At 44.3% G+C, this 25,728-nt stretch overlaps 1 protein-coding gene across 2 annotated transcripts in view; it reads left to right on the forward strand.

The window, feature by feature from the left end:
* The window catches only part of LOC138647888 (flavin-containing monooxygenase 5-like), a 243,987-nt gene that overhangs the window by 71,833 nt on the left and 146,426 nt on the right, over positions 1-25,728 (forward strand). For both annotated transcript variants that reach the window (XM_069737224.1, XM_069737226.1), the window contains exons 2-3: positions 2,721-2,858; positions 5,091-5,279. In XM_069737224.1, the coding sequence (XP_069593325.1) occupies positions 2,724-2,858; positions 5,091-5,279 (324 nt within the window). In that variant the 5' untranslated portion in view covers positions 2,721-2,723. The remainder of the gene's footprint in view (positions 1-2,720; positions 2,859-5,090; positions 5,280-25,728) is intronic.

The following is a 25,728-nucleotide window of genomic DNA, read 5'->3' on the forward strand; positions in this document are numbered from 1 at the left end:
GAGAAAAGAATTTTTTATTTTTATTTTCATGGCTCTGTGTTATAAACTTCTGTGAAGCACTTGGGGGGTCAAAGTCCTCACCACACATCTAGATTAGTTCCTTTGGGGGTCTAGTTTCCAAAATGGGGTCATTTGTGGGGGATCTCCAATGTTTGGGCACACAGGGGCTCTCCAAACGTGTGACATGGTGTCCGCTAATGATTGGAGCTAATTTTCCATTTAAAAAGCCAAATAGCGTGCCTTCCCTTCTGAGCCCTGCCGTGCGCCCAAACAGTGGTTTACCCCCACATATGGGGTATCAGCGTACTCAGGACAAACTGGACAACAACATTTGGGGTCCAATTTCTCCTATTACCCTTGGCAAAATAGGAAATTCCAGGCTAAAAAAATCATTTTTGAGGAAAGAAAAATTATTTTTTATTTTCATGGCTCTGCATTATAAACTTCCGTGAAGCACCTGGGTGTTTAAAGTGCTCAATATGCATCTAGATACGTTCCATTTTATCCTATTGCCCGTGTGAAAATGAAAAAATTGAGGGAAAAAGAAATTTTTTGTGAAAAAAAAGTACTTTTTCATTTTTACAGATCAATTTGTGAAGCACCTGAGGGTTTAAAGTGCTCACTAGGCATCTAGATAAGTTCCTTGGGGGGTCTAATTTCGAAAATGGGGTCACTTGTGGGGGAGCTCCAATGTTTAGGCACACAGGGGCTCTCCAAACGCGACATGGTGTCCGCTAACGATGGAGATAATTTTTCATTCAAAAAGTCAAATGGCGCTCCTTCCCTTCTGAGCCTTACCATGTGCCCAAACAGTGGTTTACCCCCACATGTGAGGTATCGGTGTACTCAGGAGAAATTGCCCAACAAATTTTAGGATCCATTTTATCCTGTTGCCCATGTGAAAGTGAAAAAATTGAGGCTAAAAGAATTTTTTTGTGAAAAAAAAGTACTTTTTCATTTTTACGGATCAATTTGTGAAGCACCTGGGGGTTTAAAGTGCTCATTATGCATCTAGATAAGTTCCGTGGGGCGTCTAGTTTCCAAAATGGGGTCACTTGTGGGGGAGCTCCAATTTTTAGGCACACTGGGGCTCTCCAAACGCGACATGGTGTCCGCTAAAGAGTGGAGCCAATTTTTCATTCAAAAAGTCAAATGGCGCTCCTTCCCTTCCAAGCCCTGTCGTGCGCCCAAACAGTGGTTTACCACCACATATGAGGTATCGGCGTACTCAGGACAAATTGGACAACAACTTTCGTGGTTCAGTTTCTCCTTTTACCATTGGGAAAATAAAAAAATTGTTGCTAAAAGATCATTTTTGTGACTAAAAAGTTAAATGTTCATTTTTTCTTCCATGTTGCTTCTGCTGCTGTGAAGCACCTGAAGGGTTAATAAACTGAATGTGGTTTTGTGCACCTTGAGGGGTGCAGTTTTTAGAATGGTGTCACTTTTGGGTATTTTCAGCCATATAGACCCCTCAAACTGACTTCAAATGTGAGGTGGTCCCTAAAAAAAAATGGTTTTGTAAATTTCGTTGTAAAAATGAGAGATCGCTGGTCAAATTTGAACCCTTATAACTTCCTAGCAAAAAAAGAATTTTGTTTCCAAAATTGTGCTGATGTAAAGTATACATGTGGGAAATGTTATTTATTAACTATTTTGTGTCACATAACTCTCTGGTTTAACAGAATAAAAATTCAAAATGTGAAAATTGCGAAATTTTCAAAATTTTCGCCAAATTTCCATTTTTATCACAAATAAACCCAGAATTTATTGACCTAAATTTACAACTAACATGAAGCCCAAGATGTATCGAAAAAACAATCTCAGAACTGCTAGGATCCGTTGAAGCGTTCCTGAGTTATTACCTCATAAAGGGACACTGGTCAGAATTGCAAAAAACGGCCAGGTCATTAAGGTCAAAATAGGCTGGGTCATGAAGGGGTTAAACACGAGAAACAAAAAAAAAAAGGATTTTTCATATCTTCTCTACAGCAAACGCTGCTGCAGAGAAGATATGAATCGCGGCTTCAGCACCAGATGCAGGGGACAGCGCTTATCTCTAGCACTGTCTCCTGCACGGTGCGTGTGGTACCCAGTTGGCACACGGGCGGCACACGTGTGCCGCTCGTGTGCCACACTGATGGGCCACAGAAACGCACGGGCACACGGACACGGATAATTCCGGTACCGATTTTTCCGGTACCGAAATTATCTGGACGTATGGGACTGCCCTTAAGGGGTATCTGCCACTGGGTTCATGCTATCCCCATCTGAGAGCAGCATGATGTCGGGGCAGAGACTTTGTTTTCAGCATTGTCACTTTCTGATTTGCTTGCTGTATTTTTGATAAAATCAGTTTTATCTGCTGTAGTTCTCTGAATGCTGAGCCCTGAATAGGCCCACCCACACCACTGATTGGCAAATTTCTGTGTATACTGTGCATAGGCAGAAAACCAGTTAGGGGTTACATAGAGCAGGAAGACTACATGGTAGTAGATTTTATAGTCCACTAGTGATAGTCTCCTGCTGATTTAACACTGATTTTATTGAAACTACAAAAATCAACCAAGTAAGTGTCATCACTAAAATCAGGGACTCTCCCCCTACATCATGCTGTTCTCAGATTAATCAGCAAAATACTGCTGACAGATTCCCTTTAAATCTATTGCCAGAGTTTGTTTGTGAGATAATGTGTGTTCTAATTTTATTTATAACCACAGACAATGCGAGTGAAAACTGTAGCAGTTATTGGGGCAGGAGCCAGTGGTTTGGCAGCTATAAAGTGCTGTCTTGATGAAGGACTTAAACCCATATGTTTTGAAAAGAGTGAAGATATTGGAGGAGTTTGGCGATACAAGGTAAGAATCACAACATTACACAAATATGACAATAAACCATTGAAAGTGCTGGTCTAATCATGGAAGCTTGTGCCTTTATGATCTTTTAGAGTATACAGGTCCTTCTCAAAAAATTAGCATATAGTGTTAAATTTCATTATTTACCATAATGTAATGATTACAATTAAACTTTCATATATTATAGATTCATTATCCACCAACTGAAATTTGTCAGGTCTTTTATTGTTTTAATACTGATGATTTTGGCATACAACTCCTGATAACCCAAAAAACCTGTCTCAATAAATTAGCATATCAAGAAAAGGTTCTCTAAACGACCTATTACCCTAATCTTCTGAATCAACTAATTAACTCTAAACACATGCAAAGGATACCTGAGGCTTTTATAAACTCCCTGCCTGGTTCATTACTCAAAACCCCCATCATGGGTAAGACTAGCGACCTGACAGATGTCAAGAAGGCCATCATTGACACCCTCAAGCAAGAGGGTAAGACCCAGAAAGAAATTTCTCAACAAATAGGCTGTTCCCAGAGTGCTGTATCAAGGCACCTCAATGGTAAGTCTGTTGGAAGGAAACAATGTGGCAGAAAACGCTGTACAACGAGAAGAGGAGACCGGACCCTGAGGAAGATTGTGGAGAAGGACCGATTCCAGACCTTGGGGAACCTGAGGAAGCAGTGGACTGAGTCTGGTGTGGAAACATCCAGAGCCACAGTGCACAGGCGTGTGCAGGAAATGGGCTACAGGTGCCGCATTCCCCAGGTAAAGCCACTTTTGAGCTACAGAGAAGCAGCACTGGACTGTTGCTAAGTGGTCCCAAGTACTTTTTTCTGATGAAAGCAAATTTTGCATGTCATTCGGAAATCAAGGTGCCAGAGTCTGGAGGAAGACTGGGGAGAAGGAAATGCCCAAATGCCTGAAGTCCAGTGTCAAGTACCCACAGTCAGTGATGGTGTGGGGTGCCATGTCAGCTGCTGGTGTTGGTCCACTGTGTTTCATCAAGGGCAGGGTCAATGCAGCTAGCTATCAGGAGATTTTGGAGCACTTCATGCTTCCATCGGCTGAAATGCTTTATGGAGATGAAGATTTCATTTTTCAGCACGACCTGGCACCTGCTCACAGTGCCAAAACCACTGGTAAATGGTTTACTGACCATGGTATTACTGTGCTCAATTGGCCTGCCAACTCTCCTGACCTGAACCCCATAGAGAATCTGTGGGATATTGTGAAGAGAAAGTTGAGAGACGCAAGACCCAACACTCTGGATGAGCTTAAGGCCGCTATTGAAGCATCCTGGGCCTCCATAACATCTCAGCAGTGTCACAGGCTGATTGCCTCCATGCCACGCCGCATTGAAGCAGTCATTTCTGCCAAAGGATTCCCGACCAAGTATTGAGTGCATAACTGAACATTATTATTTGTTGGTTTTTTTGTTTGTTATTAAAAAACACTTTTATTTGATTGGATGGGTGAAATATGCTAATTTATTGAGACAGGTTTTTTGGGTTATCAGGAGTTGTATGCCAAAATCATCAGTATTAAAACAATAAAAGACCTGACAAATTTCAGTTGGTGGATAATAAATCTATAATATATGAAAGTTTAATTGTAATCATTACATTATGGTAAATAATGAAATTTAACACTATATGCTAATTTTTTGAGAAGGACCTGTATGTACACCATGGAGAAGGGGTCACAACTTGCATCGTAAATTTATTGCAAATACTGATGTTTTTTTCTGTTTTAGTAATGACTTGGCAAAATACATCGGACAGTAACAATGCTTATTTTACAAGACTGTATCATACTAGGTACACTTGGCAAAAGACCTCGGACAGTAACAAGGATTATTTTAGGCTGGGTTCACATTACGTTTCCCCAGTCCGTTAATGCTGCCATTAAGTCCTATTTTGGGCGCATCGCTAGCGCACACCCAAAATGGGCGTGCGCTAGCGATGTGCCATCATTGAGTGACAGACCCTCGGACGTGGGCTGCAGGGTTTCCGGGTCTGTCACCGTTAGCGCAGATAGAGCATCTGCTAGCTCTATCTGCACTAGCGCGATCGAATTTCGGCACTTGCGTTAACAGCAGCCCGTTTAACGCATGTGTTGAACGGGCTGCTTTAACGCAATGTGAACCTAGCTTTACAAGACTGCATCAAGCTAGGTTGTAAATCATTATGCTTTCTACTGTATTGTAAAGCATTTGTTGTTATTTGTTTTTCCAGTTTAATGCTGAAGATGACAGAGCCAGCATCTATAAATCTGTGATTATTAATACATCTAAGGAGATTATGTGTTTCAGTGATTACCCAATTCCTGAAGATTTTCCAAATTACATGCATAACTCTAAAATTATGGAGTATTTCAAAATGTATGCCGAGAAATTCAACCTTCTGAATCACATCCAGTTTAAGGTATGATAATAAGTGACAGTAAATCAGGTATTCTGTACTGTATTCTGACAATTACCAGGGATGTTTAATGAGTTATCTATTAAAAGATGACCCCCATTCGAAGCAACCTGTCAAAACATCTTTAGAGGAAATGTCCTGTAAAGTGGAGGCCATAAATTTGGAAGATCTCCGGGTCAAGGTCAGTGTTATAGATCATGAATTGGGCAATTTTTAGATGGCATGGTTTCTAATATCATTCATGATATTTTGATGCCGAAGGTCATTTCACGGTGGGTGCCATGATTGTCGCCAGAAGTTTAGCCAAGAGAATTTAGACATATCTAGAGGAAATCCAGGAGACTTCCATTCTCAAATTATTAGGGATGATGAAACATTGGTCCGCTACTGTTATCCTCACACCAAGCAAAAGTTTGTGAAATGGAATAACAAGGAGTCATCAATTCCAAAGAAATTTTCAGTTCAGCAGTCAGCTGGAAAGATCATGGTAACAGATTTTTGGGCTACAGAAAACGTTTTATTACTAGAATGCATGCCACACAAGATGACAATTACTTGAGACACCTATGTTTCAACAATGAAGGCATTACGTGAGGCAATCATGTGGGAGTTATCAGCAGGTGTGTTGCTGCTATATAACAATGCGCTGGCTCACAAATCTTGCAAATCACAAGCCGCTATCAGAGAATGCAGTTTAATGGAGCTTAGCCATCCCTAAAGTCCAGACCTGGCTCCTAATGATTACTTTCTATTTGGGAACCTAAAGATATTTCTGTGTGGACAATGATTTCCTGGTGATTAATGCAGTTAAAAAGGCAATAGCAGGGTTCTTACAGCAGCAAGAAGTCTCCTATTCTGAGGGCATCCAATCACTGGAAAAAAGTTGTCTTATGTGTGATCTAATCCTGCCACCATCAAGTACAAGACATACAATGCTGTGTCTCCACAGTAAGTATCTTAATTAGCTGGATATTTATTTTTAGCAAGTCAGGAAGAATAGACTGTTATCTATATGTTGACTTTTGAATTTGTGTTTTTTTCTGGTTGATCAAGAAAACAGGCTTTTGCTTGTGTAAACTTGTAATATTGACTTGGAAGTTGACATTTGATGAAACATATTGTGCTCTTATCCTTGATGACTAGTGATGTTTGCTGATATGCTAATTAGGCATTGTCCAGGCAGGCCAGCTAGTTTGTTACATAGTTATTAAGGTTGAAGGAAGACTATATGTCCATCTAGTTCAACCCATAGCCTAACCTAACATGCCCTAACATGTTGATCCAGAGGAAGGCAAAAAAAACCCATGTGGCAAAGAGTAAGCTCCACATTGGGGAAAAAAATTCCTTCCCGACTCCACATACGGCAATCAGACTGGTTCCCTGGATCAACGCCCTATCAAGGAATCTAGTGTATATACCCTGTAACATTATACTTTTCCAGAAAGGTATCCAGTCCCCTCTTAAATTTAAGTAATGAATCACTCATTACAACATCATACGGCAGAGAGTTCCATAGTCTCACTGCTCTTACAGTAAAGAATCCGCGTCTGTTATTATGCTTAAACCTTTTTTCCTCCAACCGCAGAGGATGCCCCCTTGTCCCTGTTTCAGGTCTATGATTAAAAAGATCATCAGAAAGGTCTTTGTACTGTCCCCTCATATATTTATACATTAAAATAAGATCACCCATTAGTCTTCGTTTTTCCAAACTAAATAGCCCCAAGTGTAATAACCTATCTTGGTATTGCAGACCCCCCAGTCCTCTAATAACCTTGGTCGCTCTTCTCTGCACCCGCTCCAGTTCAGCTATGTCTTTCTTAAACACCGGAGACCAGAACTGTGCACAGTATTCTAAGTGTGGTCGAACTAGTGACTTGTATAGAGGTAAAATTATGTTCTCCTCATGAGCATCTATGCCTCTTTTAATGCATCCCATTATTTTATTTGCCTTTGTAGCAGCTGCCTGACACTGGCCACTGAATATGAGTTTGTCATCCACCCATACACCCAGGTCTTTTTCATTGACGGTTTTGCCCAGAGTTTTAGAATTAAGCACATAATTATACATCTTATTACTTCTACCCAAGTGCATGACCTTACATTTATCCCCATTAAAGCTCATTTGCCATTTATCAGCCCAAGCTTCTAGTTTACATAAATCATCCTGTAATATAAAATTGTCCTCCTCTGTATTGATTACCCTGCAGAGTTTAGTGTCATCTGCAAATATTGAAATTCTACTCTGAATGCCCCCTACAAGGTCATTAATAAATATGTTAAAAAGTAGAGGGCCCAATACTGACCCCTGTGGTACCCCACTGCTAACCGCTACCCAGTCCGAGTGTGTTCCATTAATTACCACCCTTTGTTTCCTATCCCTGAGCCAGCTCTCAACCCACTTGCACATATTTTCCCCTATCCCCATTATTCTCATTTTATGTATCAACCTTTTGTGTGGCACCGTATCAAAAGCTTTTGAAAAGTCCATATACACTACATCCACTGGGTTCCCTTGGTCCAATCCGGAACTTACCTCTTCATAGAAACTGATCAAATTAGTCTGACATGAACGGTCCCTAGTAAACCCGTGCTGATACTGGGTCATGAGGTTATTCCTCTTCAGATACTCCAGTATAGCGTCCCTTAGAATGCCCTCCAGGATTTTACCCACAGTAGAGGTTAAGCTTACTGGCCTATAATTTCCGAGTTCAGTTTTTGTTCCCTTTTTGAATATTGGCACCACATTTGCTATACGCCAGTCCTGCGGCACAGACCCTGTTATTATGGAGTCTTTAAAGATTAAAAATAATGGTCTATCAATGACTGTACTTAATTCCTGCAGTACTCGAGGGTGTATCCCATCCGGGCCCGGAGATTTGTCAATTTTAGTGATTTTTAGACGCCGCCGCACTTCCTGCTGGGTTAAGCAGGTGACATTTAATTGGGAATTTTTATCACTAGACATTTTGTCTGCCATGGGATTTTCTTGTGTAAATACTGATGAAAAAAAGTCATTTAGCATATTGGCTTTTTCCTCATCCTCATCCACCATCTCACCCAGACTATTTTTAAGGGGGCCAACACTATCATTTTTTAGTTTCTTACTATTTATGTAGTTAAAGAATATTTTAGGATTATTTTTACTCTCTCTGGCAATGAGTCTCTCTGTCTCAATCTTTGCTGCCTTGATTTGCTTTTTACAGAATTTATTTAATTTTTTGTATTTATTTAATGCCTCATCACTACCTACTTCCTTTAATTCTCTAAATGCTTTCTTTTTGTCACTTATTGCGCCCCTTACAGCTCTATTTAGCCATATTGGTTTCCTCCTATTTCTAGTATGTTTATTCCCATACGGTATATACTGTGCACAGGTCCTATCCAGGATGCTAATAAACGTCTCCCATTTTCTTTGTGTATTTTTGTGTCTCAGGATATCGTCCCAGTTAATTGCACCAAGATCCTCTCTCATCCGTTGGAAATTTGCCCTCCTGAAGTTTAGTGTCCTTGTAACCCCTCTACTACACATCTTTTTAAAGGATACATGAAAACTTATTATTTTGTGATCGCTATTTCCCAAGTGACCCCCAACCCTTATATTTGATATGCGGTCTGGCCTGTTGGTTAATATTAGGTCTAGCAGTGCCCCCCTTCTTGTTGGGTCCTGAACCAGTTGTGAAAGGTAATTGTCTCTCATAATTGTCAAAAACCGATTACCTTTGCTGGAACTGCAGGTTTCTGTTCCCCAATCTATTTCAGGGTAGTTGAAGTCCCCCATAATAATGACTTCTCCTTGAGTCGCAGCTTCATCTATTTGCTTTACGAGGATATTCTCCATTGCTTCCATTACTTTTGGAGATTTATAACAAACCCCTATCAGTAATTTATTATTTTTTCCCCCTCCCCTTATCTCCACCCACAGGGATTCTACATTTTCATTAAATTCACCTATATTATCGCGCAGGATGGGTTTTAAGGATGATTTTACATATAGACACACCCCTCCCCCTCGCTTATCTGTACGGTCATTTCTGAACAGGCTATAGCCCTGCAAGTTAACAGCCCAGTCATGGCTCTCATCCAGCCACGTTTCAGATATCCCCACCATGTCATAATTATGCTCCAACAACATTAGTTCTAATTCGTCCAATTTTGTTGGCGAGGCTTCTGGCATTAGTATACATGCACTTTATGTTCCTCTCTGTACTTCTATTTCTTAAATTATTAACTGTTCTGACCCCACCCCCCATGCCACCGCCACCCCCAACTTCCTTATTTGTGCCCAGGTCTCTGTCTGCACTATCTTCCCCTCCTATAAAATGAATACCCTCCCCCCCAATTCCTAGTTTAAACACTCCTCCAACCTTCTAGCCATTCTCTCCCCCAGCACAGCTGCACCCTTTTTAAAATAGAGGAAGAAAAACTATGCAAATAGTTTGACTAATTAAGTAATGCTACTTGATCTCATCACCATTCTTAGGCTAGGTTCACATTAACATTTTAGTCTGCAGAGTATAAAGGTACCTTCACACTAAACGACGCTGCAGCGATCCAGGATCGCTGTAGCGTCGCTGTGTGGTCGCTGGAGAGCTGTCACACAGACAGCTCTCCAGCGACCAACGATGCCGTTAACCAGGGTAAACATCGGGTTACTAAGCGCAGGGCCGTGCTTAGTAACCCGATGTTTACCTTGGTTACCAGCGTAAAAAAAAAAAAAAAAAAAAACACTTCATACTTACCTTCCGCTGTCTGTCCTCCGGCGTTCTGCTTCCTGCACTGTGTAAGCACAGCGGCCGGAAAGCAGAGCGGTGAGCGGTGACGTCACCGCTGTGCTCTGCTTTCCGGCTGGCCGGCGCTCAGAAGCACAGCAGAGAAGCACAGCGGGGGACAGACAGCGGAAGGTAAGTATGTAGTGTTTTTTTTTTTTTACTTTTACGCTGGTAACCAGGGTAAACATCGTGTTACTAAGCGCGGCCCTGCGCTTAGTAACCCGATGTTTACCCTGGTTACCAGTGAAGACATCGCTAAATCGGCATCACACACGCCGATTCAGCGATGTCTGCAGGAGGTCCAGCGACAAAATAAAGTGCTGGACTTTCTGCAGCGACCAACGACTTCACAGCAGGATCCTGAGTGCTGCTGTGTGTCAAAGTGAACGATATCGCTAGCCAGGACGCTGCAACGTCACGGATCGCTAGCGATATCGTTCAGTGTGAAGGTACCTTTAGCCACATGCGCAATCGCATGGAAAAACGCATGCAAATGAATGCTTATGCAGCGTTTTTATCCACATCATCTTACATGACAGTAAAAAAACGCTGCGTGTGCATGCGTTTCCATTTTTTATGCGCATGCCTTCATTATTTCCAATATTTTCCAGTAGCTTTTCCTTGACATCAGACACCCAATGGGCATGTCTCATGGGATTTTTATATATATAGAGACACCCTGCAATGAGGAAATCCTCATCTTTTGCTGCTGTATCCTGTTGCAAGATGGATCTTGACATGGAGAGCTTCTATGCTAATCTGGATTTACAATTGAAATTGGCTGTTGCTTTGCTTTTGCTTGTCAAGAAGAAAAAAGACAAAGACTGAGAAGACGTCATCATAGCTACTGGCAACACTCCATCCTTGAATTCCGAGAGAACCGTGGATCCTACCACTCGTTATACACCGAGCTGCGTGCAAACCCTCAGAAGTTTTTTGACTACACGAGGATGTCTGAACGGAGTTTCGATGACTTGTTACAACGTGTCCGATGATCCATTACCAGGCAGGACACAAAACTCCGTAGAGCAATTCCTGCTGAGGAACGTCTGTTGGTGACCCTGTGAAAAACAAACACATGTTCACAATATTATTGTTAGAAAACCCATGTATTAATTTTTTTATTTCCATTTTCTGTTTGACAGATTCCTGGCTACCAGAGAGACCTTATCATCTTTCCATTTCCATTTCCGGATTGGAGTGTCCACCCTTTCTGGGATTGTTGGAGACACCTGCAGGGCTTTATGTGACGTTCTTCGTCAAGAAATCCTCCCCCAACCCACAACTGAACTCTGGCTTAAAAATGCGGAAAAATTCCAGGACATTTGTAATTTTCCTAACTGTGTGGGGGCTGTGGATGGCAAACACATTTGGATTATGAAACCTGCTGGAAATGGAACTGAGCATTTTAATTACGAAAAATGCTTTTCTATTGTTCTCATGGCGATTGCAGATGCTGAATGTCGATTTGCTGCCATGGACATTGACTCATTTGGACAAGGAAATTATTCTCAGACTTTCAAAAACTCTGATATGGGCCAACGTTTGTATCATAATAATTTCAATTTTACACAGGCATAACCTCTTCCCAACACTGAAGACCCACCAATGCCGTTTGTTGTAGTTGGGGATGAGGCCTTTTAAATGTACTGCACCGTGCTGCACCAATCCTCTGGAATGCTCTACCCCAAGATATTAGGACCATCCACAATTTGCATAGTTTTAGGCGCTCACTCAAAACACATTTGTTCAGAGCAGCCTACCAAGTTCACTAATCAAACTCATTTTATGTTTGTGTGTGTGTGTAGCCCATTCACTATCCCCATCTATTCCCCACCGTCTGAAGATGGCTGGACCATAATTGTAAATACATCATTGTAAATACAGACCTGTGCTTTGTATCTCCCCCACCTCATTGTAGATTGTAAGCTCTCACGAGCAGGGTCATTATATTTTGCTTTAATTATTGTATTGTTAACATTAACTTATGTCTGTTGTGTTTGATACTGTTAAACTGTAAAGCGCTGTGGAATATGTTGGCGCTATATAAATAAAGATTATTATTATTATTTATTAAATGTATGCCAACCTCCTAAAACCTTACTCAAGTAGGGACTTGAATCACACCAAACGGATTTTCAACTACTGACGGACAAGGGCACGAAGAACTGTGGAGTGTGTCTTTGGCTTGCTGGTATCTAAATGGCGCATTTTGGGAACACCAATTATTCTAAAAATTGAGACAATGGATGAGGTTGTGAAAGCATGTGTTGCTATGCACAGTTATATCCTGGCAAAAGAGCGACCCAACTTAGAACCCGAGGAACACCTGGTACATTGCATGATTACTAAGATCACCTTCTGAGGATTACAGTGGAAGTTGCCCAGATAAGGGATAAGTTTGCTGCATACTTTATTTCTGATAATGGACATGTGGCATGGCAAGACTGAATGGCTTAAGCCACTAAGTATGTACCTGTAATGTAAAAATGTACCTGTAATGTAAAAACATAACTGTAATGTTAAAATGTACCTGTAATGTTTGCTGAATTAAATAGTAAAATACCTGTAGTAAAACACCCGTTACAAGCTCCCTCAGTAATACAATACACGCATGTGTGTTTTCGGCGGCGGCGCTTAAAGACACAAATAAAACACAGATATTGTGCAAACAAAATAAACATTTATTTAACAAAAAAATAACAGGGTTTTGGATCGGGGTCTATCTGAGGGTGAGATGTGATGGACCTTGGGGGTGTGGAGCTGTGAGGATTGGGTGGTAGTTGATGAAGGGGTTACAGGGGAAGGGGCAACAAGTTGAAGGATTGGATCATGGATGGGACTGGACACATTGGGAGTAGACAACACAGTGGAATCATGGGAATGGATAGACAAACTGGAAGGGACAGACACAAAGGAAGGTTGTGACACATTTTACAACAGAGACACATTGGTAGGTGAGGGTGGAGGTGGTGAATCCAATTTTAGCTGCATGTTTTTACTCCGAGTCTTCATCCTGGTGGGTTAGGTTTTTAGTTTTCGACCTTTGCTTTCTTGGCTGAGTGGTAGTGGTGGCCTCTGTATCAGTCTTCTGGTGTGGTGCTCGACTGGGCAAGCGTGGTGGATGCTGCTGGCTGCAGGGGTGCTGAACTTGGGAAAGTAGTGGTGGATGCTGCTGGCTGCAGGGGTGCTGAACTTGGGAAAGTAGTGGTGGATGCTGCTGGCTGCAGGGGTGATGAACTTAGGAGCATGGTGGATGCTGCCGGCTACAGAGGTGCTGAACTTAGGAGCATCATGGATGCTGCTGGCTGCAGGGATGATGAAGTCAGCAGCGTGGTAGATCTGTGAACTAGAGGCGGTGGTGGTGGTGGATAGTTTGGTGCTGTGGGAGTTTGAAAGTAGATGTTTGGCTGCTGGTAATTTCCTCCGGCCTGTGGATTGTAGCTTTGGGACTGCTGCTGCTGCAATGAGTGGCTGTAAGCAGCCTGGCAGGTTTGCATGATATTGATCTGGAATTGAGATGTAAGGTTTTCTGACACTTCCCACTCTATTGAAGAAAAAAAATGTTGCGCCGATCTCTCAAGGTCAGCTTCCAGGCATTCAAGGCATTTGTTGACATCCTGTAGAAGTGTATTCACATGAGTGAACCCATTCTTCAGTCTATCACCAAGCACCTTAATCCCATCCTGGAAGACCGAGCTTAAGTGCATAAACTCGGGCATGAGTGACCTCTCCCAGGTCCTCTTCTGCTAACGAGAAGACCCAACCAAAGCAGCGGCAGAGGCCTGGGACAGGGGAAAACCTGATGGACTGTTGGCTGCCTGTTCCTCAGCCTGTGAGACCTGCCAGGTTGCTCCTTCGCTGGTGGAATAATTTCTGGTACATGCCATGGCACAGTTCCAATCATGCAGCAGTGATCTAGTCAATTCTTCCCAGAGTCATCAAATGACACCAACGTTGGAGTGCTGACGATCATGGGTGTCCCACAATGGTACTCGCTCTTGCACAAGGTGAATTAGTTGCTCATTTTCAATGTCCTGTTGGGCTTCTTCCCATTATGGAACCTATAGATCCAATAAAACAAAATAATTTTAAGTAAAAATGAAATAAAAATCAATTCGAACTCTGATGAAAAGAATACTTACACCATTAATTTCCACTTGACTGCTCATGCTGTTCATGAGTGGAAGGTACCTGTAAACAAATTACATGATTTAACACAGGTATAGTATAGCCAGTCAAGACATACCATTCAGTAGAGCAAATGTGATTATTAGTGTTGAGCGATTCCTTCCGATATCCGGAAAATTTGGATCGGATTGGATCGGACCGATACTCAAAAAATATCGGGTATTGCCGATTCCGATACCAGAAACCAATGCAAGTCAATGGGACAAAAATATCGGAATTAAAATAAACCCTTTCTTTCCTTGTAGGTTAATTCTACATGAAGGAAAACAACTAAGAATAATGTAGAATGTATTGGGGGAGGTGGAGGAGACAATTAAAGTCATAGAGGTTTAGGCCAATCAAATGGAATAGCAGGAATTAATTTTTTTTAAGACGTTCGGAGTTACAAAGATATTGACTATGTTAAGCTTTTTTATATTTTGTCAGATATTTATGTTTCACTACTTCTATGCTGTTCACCTTCTTTTTTACTTCTCCCACACTTTCTCCTTCATCATCCTCTTCAGGGTCATCTTCTTGGTCTTCTTCGGGGTGGTCTTCAGGGTTGTCGTCTCCGGGGTCATCGTCTTCTTCGGGGTGGTCTTCAGGGTCGTCGTCTTTAGGGTCGTCGTCTTTAGGGTCATCATCAGGGAGATCCAGAGTGATTACCAAAAACCATTTCAAAAAGCTTGAACTTGGAAATGTAGCAGAAGGTACAAGAAGGCTGAGGAACTGCCGAGAACCAGCTGACGGTACTGGAACCCGGATGGGTAGCCGAAAGGGCAAGAGCCAATGGAACTACCGAGGACCAGCTGATGGTACTAGAACCCGGTTACTAAGCAGGAGGTACCTATGCCAGAAAGCACTACCAAGGACCACCAGATGTTAGTGGAACTCGGATACCGAGAAGGAGGCACCTAAGCCAAAGGCTCTGCCTGGAACCAGCTGACGGTACTGGAACCCAGGGGGACCTATTCAAGATTGGCTTCCAAAGAGCCAGCTAATGGCGCTGGAACTCAGATAGGCAGCAGAAGGTCCACATGAGAAAAAAATTGCAAGGCCGTGAGCCGGCCGGAGTTACCAAAAACCCACAGTCCTACAGGGGGAGCTTGTCCTATTGGCACTACGGAGCCAGCCTTCATTGCCAGATCCTGCAGCCCACATATGAAGCACCTAAACTGCAGGCATCATAGAGTCGGCTAACCTGACTGCAATCCGACAGGACAACGTATTGGAGGCAAAGTGACCTTGACACTACCTGGAAACAGCTGGCGTGCTGGAACCAGGCTGGGCAGGAGGGAGTACCCGTGCCAAAGACACTGCCGAGAACCAGCTGACGGTACTGGAACCCGGATGGGTAGCAGAAAGTACAAGAGCCAATGGAACTACCGAAGACCAGCTGATGGTACTGGAACCTGGTTAGTAAGCAGGAGGTACCCGTGCCAGAAAGCACTACTAAGGACCACTATACGTTGGTGGAACTTGGATACTGAGAAGAAGGCACCTAAGCCAAAGGCTCTGGCTGGAACCAGCTGACGGTACTGGAACCAGGATGTGTAGCAGAAGGTACAAGAGCCAAAGACACTGCCGAGAACCAGCTGACGGAACTGGAACCCGGATGGGTAGCTGAAGGTACAAGAGCCAATGGAACTACTGAGGACCAGCTAACGGTACTGGAACCCAGTTACTAGGCAGGAGGTACCTGTGCCAGAAAGCACTACCAAGGACCACGAGATGTTGGTGGAACTCGGATAGCGAGAAGGAGGCACCTAAGCCAAAGGCTCTGCCTGGAACCAGCTGACGGTACTGGAACTCAGGGGGACCTATTCAAGATTGGCTTCCAAAGAACCAGCTAATGGTGCTGGAACTCAGATAGGCAGCAGAAGGTCCACATGAGAAAAAAATTGCAAGGCCGTGAGCCGGCCGGAGTTACCGAGACCCCACAGTCCTACAGAGGAAGCTTGTCCTATTGGCGCTATGGAAACAGCCTTGATTGCCAGATCCTGCAGCCCACATAGGAAGCACCTAAACTGCAGGCACCATAGAGTTGGCTAACCTGACCGCAACTCGACAGGACAATGTATTGGAGGCAAAGTGACCTTGACACTACCCAGAAACAGCTGGCGTGCTTGAAAGAGGCTGGGCAGGAGGGGGAACCCGTTCCAAAGACACTTCTGAGCAGCAACTGGCGGTGTTGGAGCCCAGCGTCAATGCTAGAAACAGAGTGGAGGCAGTGGCGTAATTGGAGCAAGTTTAAAATCTGTAGTATTGTGAATGTGGAGGGAGCAGGAGAAATTGCCGCACACACTGCAGGGGATCAGCTGACGTTACTGAACCCCACTAACACTAGAGCATGTGTTGACTGTGCAGATGGCACTTCTGAGCAGCAACTGGCGGTGTTGGAGCCCAGGTTCAATGCTAGAAACAGAGTGTAGGCAAAGGCCTAATTTGAGCAAGTTTAATATCTGTATTAGTGTGAGTGTGGACAGAGCAGGAGAAATTTCCGGATACACAGCAGGGGATCAGCTTATGTTACTGAACCCCAATAACACGGCAGCAAGTGTTGACTGTGCAGATGGTAGACGGCACTTCTGAGCAGCAACTGGCGGTGTTGGAGCCCAGGGTCAATGCTAGAAACAGAGTGTAGGCAGAGGCCTAATTTGAGCTAGTTTAATATCTGTATTAGTGTGAGTGTGGACGGAGCAGGAGAAATTGCCGGATACACAGCAGGGGATCAGTTGACATTATTGAACCCCAATAACAGCAGCAAGTGTTGACTGTGCAGACGGCACTTCTGAGCAGCAACTGGCAGTGTTGGAGCCCAGAGTCAATGCTAGAAACAGAGTATGTAGGCAGAGGCCTAATTTGAGCAAGTTTAATATCTGTATTAGTGTGAGTGTGGACGGAGCAGGAGAAATTGCCGGATACACAGCAGGGGATCAGCTGACGTTACTAAACCCCAATAACACGGCAGCAAGTGTTGACTGTGCAGATGGCACTTCTGAGCAGCAACTGGCAGTGTTGGAGCCCAGGGTCAATGCTAGATAGAAGCAGAGTGTAGGCAGAGGCCTAATTTGAGCAAGTTTAATATCTGTGTTAGTGTGAGTGTGGACGGAGCAGGAGAAATTGCCGGATACACAGCAGGGGATCAGTTGACATTATTGAACCCCAATAACAGCAGCAAGTGTTGACTGTGCAGACGGCACTTCTGAGCAGCAACTGGCAGTGTTGGAGCCCAGAGTCAATGCTAGAAACAGAGTATGTAGGCAGAGGCCTAATTTGAGCAAGTTTAATATCTGTATTAGTGTGAGTGTGGACGGAGCAGGAGAAATTGCCGGATACACAGCAGGGGATCAGCTGACGTTACTAAACCCCAATAACACGGCAGCAAGTGTTGACTGTGCAGATGGCACTTCTGAGCAGCAACTGGCAGTGTTGGAGCCCAGGGTCAATGCTAGATAGAAGCAGAGTGTAGGCAGAGGCCTAATTTGAGCAAGTTTAATATCTGTGTTAGTGTGAGTGTGGACGGAGCAGGAGAAATTGCCGGATACACAGCAGGGGATCAGTTGACATTATTGAACCCCAATAACAGCAGCAAGTGTTGACTCTGCAGACGGCACTTCTGAGCAGCAACTGGCAGTGTTGGAGCCCAGGGTCAATGCTAGAAACAGAGTGTTGGCAGAGGCCTAATTTGAGCAAGTTTATGTATTAGCGTAAGTGTGGACAGAGCAGGAGAAATTGCCGGATACACAGCAAGTGATCAGCTGACGTTACTGAACCCCAATAACACGGCAGCAAGTGTTGACTGTGCAGATGGCACTTCTGAGCAGCAACTGGCGATGTTGGAGCCCAGGGATTACAATTCAGGTGGTAGAAAAAGGAGCACAACAGGAGACCTGGATTCTGTTGCCAACCAATTATTTAATCTGGAAGAGGACTGGCAAATTCCTGCGAGATCCAGGCTTTGTTCATTGAGCGCCCCCTTAGGCAGTGGGGTACTCAGTACCGGGTCCTTCGGTTCTCAAGGGGGATGTCATGGTGGCTGACCCGGTCCGTGGCCCTCAGGAGGTTCGTTGTTAAAGGGAAAGGTCTTTAAAGGGGAAATGTTCATGATGCCACCTGTGGTATTCTGTCAGGGTGACTGACGCTGCTTAGGGGTCCGCTGGGGTGAGGTTATGGCAGCTAGATGGTATACCTCCCCACAGGCGAAGTGTATCCCTGGGGCTTCCCAGTGTGTAGATGGTAGATGGTGAATGGTGTAAAGCGCAGTCAAGAACGATGACACAAGGTTGCAGTCTCTTTACCTTTTTACTGAAGGTTCGGCATCCACAGTCCAGAGCACCAGATCACAGGGCAGGCAGAGTCTGGCCGGTTTGGAGGCAAATCCCGAGTTCCCTTATCCAGGTGGAAATCAGTAGCCTTCCTCTAGTGTCTGGGTGTTGTAGTACCTTATTGCTGAGCCTCTCATAAGGTCCTCACAACTGTTGTAGATGTTCTAGATGTTGTGTCACTCTCTGTCCCTCAGATGGATAGGACAAACCCGTATGACCGGTGGCGTGTTATGAACTGGTGGTTTAGGAGCAACATGGGACGAGCTCAGAAGGAAGTGGTACCTGTACTGACCGCAGTCCCTAAGCTCAACACAACACTAGAAGTAGCCGTGGGATGCTCCTGACACTCCCTAGGCACCTCGTCACAGCATGAGAACTAACTACCCCTAAAGATAGAAACAGGAAAACTATCTTGCCTCAGAGAAAATCCCCAAAGGATAGATAGCCCCCCACAAGTAATGACTGTGAGTGGAGAGGGAAAAAACATACACAGAATGAAACCAGGATGTAGCACAGGAGGCCAGTCTAGCTAGATAGATAGGACAGGATGGAATACTGTGCGGTCAGTATAAAACACTACAAAAAATCCACACAGAGTTTACTAAAATCTCCACACCTGACTAAAGGTGTGGAGGGTAAATCTGCTTCCCAGAACTTCGAGCTACACTGAATTAATTCATACTGACAAGCTGGACAAAACATAGAAAGCACAGAATGGATAAGTCCACAACCTGTGGACAGAAAAGAGCAAGCAAGGACTTAACTTTGCTGAACTGGTCAGGATAACAGGGAAATCCAAAAGAGATGTGAATCCAACCAGGAACCATTGACAAGTGGCACTGGCTGAAGAGAGAGCCAGGCAAAAATAGCCGAGCAGAAAGACAATCAGTGGAAGCAGCTGCAGACTGCTAAATCCAAGGAGCAGCCATACCACTTAAAACCACCGGAGGGAGCCCAAGAGCAGAACTCACAAAAGTGCCACTTACAACCACCGGAGGGAGCCCAAGAGCGGAATTCACAACAGTACCCCCCCCCCCCTTGAAGAGGGGTCACTGTTGTGAATTCCGTTCTTGGGCTCCCTCAGGTGGTTGTAAATGGCACTTTTGTGAATTCTGCCCTTGGGCTCCCTCTGGTGGTTTTGAGTGGAACTGCCGCTCCTTGGGTTTAGCTTTAGCAGCTGCTTTCTCTAATCGTCTCTCCTGGCTCTGCTATTTAACCTGGCTCTAGTCTTCAGCCTATGCCACTTGTCAATGTTCTCTGGCTGGATTCACATCTCTGCTTGGATTCTCCTGGTTTCCTGACCAGTTCTGCAAAGATAAGTTCTGGCTTTGCTCATTTCAGTCCACATGTTGTGGACTTATTGTTCTGTGCATTCTATTTTTGTCCAGCTTGTCTTTATGGATTTTTTCTGTTAGCTGGAAGCTCTGGGAAGCAGATTTACCCTCCACACCTTTAGTCAGGTGTGGAGATTTTGTAAACTCTGTGTGGATTGTTTTGTAGTTTTTATACTGACCGCACAGTATCCTTTCCTGTCCTATCTATCAAGCTAGACTGGCCTCCTATGCTAAAATCTGATTTCATCTCTGCGTATGTTATTTTCCCCTCCTCTCACCGTCAATAATTGTGGGGGGCTATCTTTCCTTTGGGGATTTTCTCTGAGGCAAGATAGGTTTCCTGTTTCCATCTTTAGGGGAAGTTAGATCTTAGGCTGTGCCGAGGGGTCTAGGGAGCGTCAGGTATCCCCCACGGCTATTTCTAGTTGCGCTGCTAGGTTCAGGGTCTGCGGTCAGTACAGATACCACCTCCTTCAGAGATTGTCTCATGTTGTTCCTAAACCACCAGATCATAACAGGTCACCGAACCCTCACCAGAGCCCCCAGGCCGATCAGGACGAGCCAAGTGAAAAGCACGAACCAAATCGGTGGCATGGACATCGGAGGCAACAACCCAAGAATTATCCTCCTGGCCATAACCCTTCCACTTGACAAGATACTGAAGCCTCCGCCTCGAAAAACGAGAATCCAAAATTTTCTAAACCTCATATTCCAACTCTCCCTCAACCAACACCGGGGCAGGAGGATCAACCGAGGGAACAACGGACACCACATAGTTCCGCAACAAAGATCTATGGAAAACATTATGAATGGCAAAACCTTCATAGGAACATGACGAGAAGACAACCAAACCAAATCCCCCACACGAAGCCGGTGACCAACACACCGACGGCGGTTAGCAAAACGTTGAGCACTTTCCTGAGACAATGTCAAATTGTCCACCACATGAGTCCAAATCTGCTGCAGCCTGTCCACCACAGAATCAACACCAGGACAATCAGAAGGCTCAACCTGCCCAGAAGAAAAACGAGGATGAAAACCAAAATTACAAAAGAAAGTTGAAACCAAAGTAGCCGAACTAGCCCGATTATTAAGGGAAAACTCGGCCAACGGCAAGAAAGCCACCCAATCATCCTGATCAGCAGGCACAAAGCGTCTCAAATAGGTCTCCAAGGTCTGATTAGTTTGCTCAGTTTGGCCATTAGTCTGAGGATGAAACGCCGAAGAAAAAGACAAATCAATGCCCATCCTAGCACAAAAGGCCCGCCAAAACCTAGAGACAAACTGAGAACCTCTGTCAGACACAATATTATCCGGAATGCCATGCAAACGAACCACATGCTGAAAAAACAATGGAACCAAATCTGAGGAGGAATGCAACTTAGGCAAAGGTACCAGATGGACCATTTTAGAGAACCGGTCACAAACAACCCAGATAACAGACATCTTCTGGGAAACAGGAAGATCCGAAATAAAATCCATGGAAATATGCGTCCAGGGCCTCTCAGGGACCGGCAAAGGCAAAAGCAACCCACTAGCGCAGGAACAGCAAGGCTTGGCACGGGCACAAGTCCCACAGGACGCGCGACAAGGAAGGCCACCAAAAGGACCTAGCAACCAAATCTCTGGTACCAAAAATCCCAGGATGACCAACCAACACTGAACAATGAACCTCAGAAATCACCTTACTTGTCCATCCATCAGGAACAAACAGCTTCCCCACTGGACAGCGGTCAGGCCTATCAGCCTGAAATTCCCGAAGCACCCGCCGCAAATCAGGGGAGATGGCAGAAAGAATCACCCCTTCCTTAAGAATGCCAATCGGCTCAAGGACTCCAGGAGAATCAGGCAAAAATCTCCTAGAGAGGGCATCAGCCTTAACATTCTTAAATCCCGGAAGATACGAGACCACAAAATCAAAACGGGAGAAAAACAGGGACCATCGAGCCTGTCTAGGATTCAGCCGCTTGGCCGACTCAAGGTAAATCAGATTCATATGATCAGTCAAGACCACAAAGCGGTGCTTAGCTCCCTCAAGCCAATGTCGCCACTCCTCAAACGCCCACTTCATAGCCAACAACTCCCGATTGCCGACATCATAATTGCGTTCCGCAGGCGAAAACTTTCTGGATAAAAAAGCACACGGTTTCATCAAAGAACATCAGAATCCCTCTGAGATAAAACGGCCCCTGCCCCAATCTCAGAAGCGTCAACCTCAACCTGAAAAGGAAGAGAAACATCCGGCTGACGCAACACAGGGGCAGAAGTAAATCGGCGTTTAAGCACCCGAAAGGCCTCAACAGCCGCAGAGGACCAATTCGTCACATCAGCGCCTTTCTTCGTCAAATCAGTAAGGGGCTTAACCACACTGGAAAAGTTGGCAATGAAACGGCGATAGAAATTAGCAAAGCCCAAAAATTTTTGAAGGCTCTTCATAGATGTGGGTTGAATCCAGTCATGAATAGCTTGGACCTTAACAGGATCCATTTCCATAGACGAGGGAGAAAAAATAAAACCCAAAAAAGAGACCTTCTGAACTCCGAATAGGCACTTAGACCCCTTCACAAATAAAGCATTATCACGAAGGATCTGGAATACCAAAAAATCAAAATATCATCCAAATATACAACCATGAATTTATCAAGATAATTGTGGAAAATATCATGCATGAAGGATTGGAACACAGATGGAGCATTAGAGAGTCCGAATGGCATCACAAGGTATTCAAAATGGCCTTCGGGCGTATTAAATGCAGTTTTCCATTCGTCACCCTGTTTAATACGAACAAGATTATATGCCCCTCGGAGGTCAATCTTAGTAAACCAACTAGCCCCCTTAATCTGAGCAAATAAATCAGAAAGCAAAGGCAAGGGGTATTGGAATTTGACCGTGATCTTATTAAGAAGACGATAATCTATACAGGGTCTCAAGGAGCCATCCTTCTTAGCAACAAAAAAGAAACCCGCTCCCAATGGTGACGAAGACGGCCGAATATACCCCTTCTCCAAAGATTCCTTAACATAGCTCTGCATGGCGGCATGCTCTGGCACAGACAGATTGAAAAGTCGGCCCTTAGGGAACTTACAACCTGGAATCAAGTTAATAGCACAATCACAGTCCCTATGTGGAGGACTGGACTTGGGCTCATCAAATACATCCTGGAAATCCGACTAAAACTCAGGGACCTCAGAAGAGGGGGAAGAGGAAATTGACATCAAAGGAACGTCACTATGTACCCCTTGACAACCCAAACTAGTCACAGACATAGTTTTCCAATCCAGCACCGGATTATGTTCCTGTAACCATGGAAAACCCAGTACAACAACATCATGCAGGTTATGCAACACCAGAAAACGGCAATTTTCCTGATGTGCTGGAGCCATGTACATGGTCATCTGCGTCCAGTACTGAGGTTTATCCTTGGCCAATGGTGTAGCATCAATGCCCCTCAAAGGAATAGGGCTCTGCAAAGGCTGCAAGGAAAAACCACAACGCCTGGCGAATTCTAAGTCCATTAAGTTCAGGGCAGCACCTGAATCCACAAATGCCATGACAGAAAAGGACGACAATGAGCAAATCAGGGTCACAGATAAAAGAAATTTAGGCTATACAGTACTGATGGTAACAGACCTAGCGACCCTCCTAGTACGTTTAGGGCAATCAGAAATAACATGAGCAGAATCACCACAGTAAAAAAACAGCCTATTCTAACGTCTGAATTCCTGCCGATCTGTTCTAGTTAAAATCCTATCACATTGCATAGGCTTAGGACTCTGCTCAGAGGGCACTGCCATATGGTGCATAGCTTTGCGCTCGCGCAGACGCCGATCAATCTGAATGGCTAGAGACATAGATTCGCTCAAACCAGTAGGCGTAGTGAAGCCCGCCATAACATCTTTAAGGGCTCCAGAAAGACCTTTTCTGAAAATAGCAGCCAGAGCATCCTCATTCCATTTAGTGAGCACAGACCATTTCCTAAATTTCTGGCAATATAATTCTGCCGCTTCCTGACATTGACACAGGGCCAACAGGGTTTTTTCTGCATGATCCACAGAATTAGGTTCGTCATACAATAATCTGAGCGCTTGAAAAAATGCGTCTACATTCAGCAATGCCAGATCCCCTGATTCAAGGGAGAATGCCCAGTCCTGAGAGTCACCACGCAGCAAGGATATGATGATTTTAACTTGTTGAATGTGATCACTGTTGTGATTTCTGTTGTCAAGCTCCCTCCTGTGGTCATGAATGGTACTTCGGCTGGTTCTGTCCATGGGCTTCCTCTGGTGATTGTGAGTGGGGCTGCGGCTTCTGAGGTTCCTTCCACAGGTGACGAGGTTAATTCGTTAGCTGGCTGTCCTATTTAACTCCACCTAGATCTTTGCTCCATGCCACCTGTCAATGTTCCAGTATTGGTCTAGTTCACTCCTGGATTGTTCTTGTGACCTGTGTTCCCAGCAGAAGCTAAGTTCCTGCTTGTTTTTCTCTGGTTTGCTATTTTTCTGTCCAGCTTGCTATTTTGATTGTTGTCTTGCTTGCTGGAAGCTCTGGGACGCAGAGGGAGCGCCTCCGCACCGTGAGTCGGTGTGGAGGGTCTTTTTGCGCCCTCTGCGTGGTCTTTTTGTAGTTTTTTGTGCTGACCGCAAAGCTACCTTTCCTATCCTCTGTCTGTTCAGTAAGTCGGGCCTCACTTTGCTAAATCTATTTCACCTCTCTGTTTGTAATTTTCATCTTTACTCACAGTCATTATATGTGGGGGGCTGCCTTTTCCTTTGGGGAATTTCTCTGAGGCAAGGTAGGCTTTATTTTTTTATCTTTAGGGCTAGCTAGTTCCTTAGGCTGTGTCGAGTTGCATAGGGAGCGTTAGGAGCAATCCACGGCTATTTCTAGTGTGTGTGATAGGATTAGGGATTGCGGTTAGCAGAGTTCCCACGTCTCAGAGCTCGTCCTATATTATTAGTAACTATCAGGTCATTCCGTGTGCTCTTAACCACCAGGTCCATTATTGTCCTGACCACCAGGTCATAACAGTACAGGTGGCCCAAAGTACTAATGCATCTCAATAGAGGGATAAGAGAACTTCTGAGACCATTTTTTTTTCTTTGCAGTGTGTTTTGTCTCTCTTTTCCCCTTTACCTCTGGGTGGTTCAGGATACAGGTGTAGATATGGACATTCAAGGTCTGTCCTCTTGTATGGATAATCTCACTGCAAGGGTACAAAACATTCAAGATTTTGTGGTTCAGAATCCAATGTTAGAGTCTAGGATTCCAATTCCTGATTTGTTTTTTGGGGATAGATCTAAGTTTCTGAATTTCAAAAATAATTGCAAATTGTTTCTTGCTTTGAAACCTCGCTCCTCAGGTGACCCTGTTCAACAAGTGAAAATCATTATTTCTTTGTTACGTGGCGACCCTCAAGACTGGGCATTTTCCCTTGCGCCAGGAGATCCGGCATTGCGTGATGTTGATGTGTTTTTTCTGGCGCTCGGATTGCTTTATGATGAACCTAATTCAGTGGATCAGGCAGAGAAAATCTTGCTGGCTTTGTGTCAGGGTCAGGATGAGGTAGAGATATATTGTCAGAAGTTTAGGAAGTGGTCTGTACTCACTCAGTGGAATGAATGTGCCCTGGCAGCAATTTTCAGAAAGGGTCTCTCTGAAGCCCTTAAGGATGTCATGGTGGAATTTCCCATGCCTGCTGGTCTGAATGAGTCTATGTCTTTGGCCATTCAGATCGATCAACGCTTATGTGAGCGTAAAGCTGTGCACCATTTGGCGGTATTATCTGAGCATAGACCAGAGCCTATGCAATGTGATAGGACTTTGACCAGAGCTGAACGGCAAGAACACA

Source organism: Ranitomeya imitator, chromosome 8 (assembly GCF_032444005.1).
Source record: "Ranitomeya imitator isolate aRanImi1 chromosome 8, aRanImi1.pri, whole genome shotgun sequence".
Lineage (NCBI taxonomy): Eukaryota > Metazoa > Chordata > Amphibia > Anura > Dendrobatidae > Ranitomeya > Ranitomeya imitator.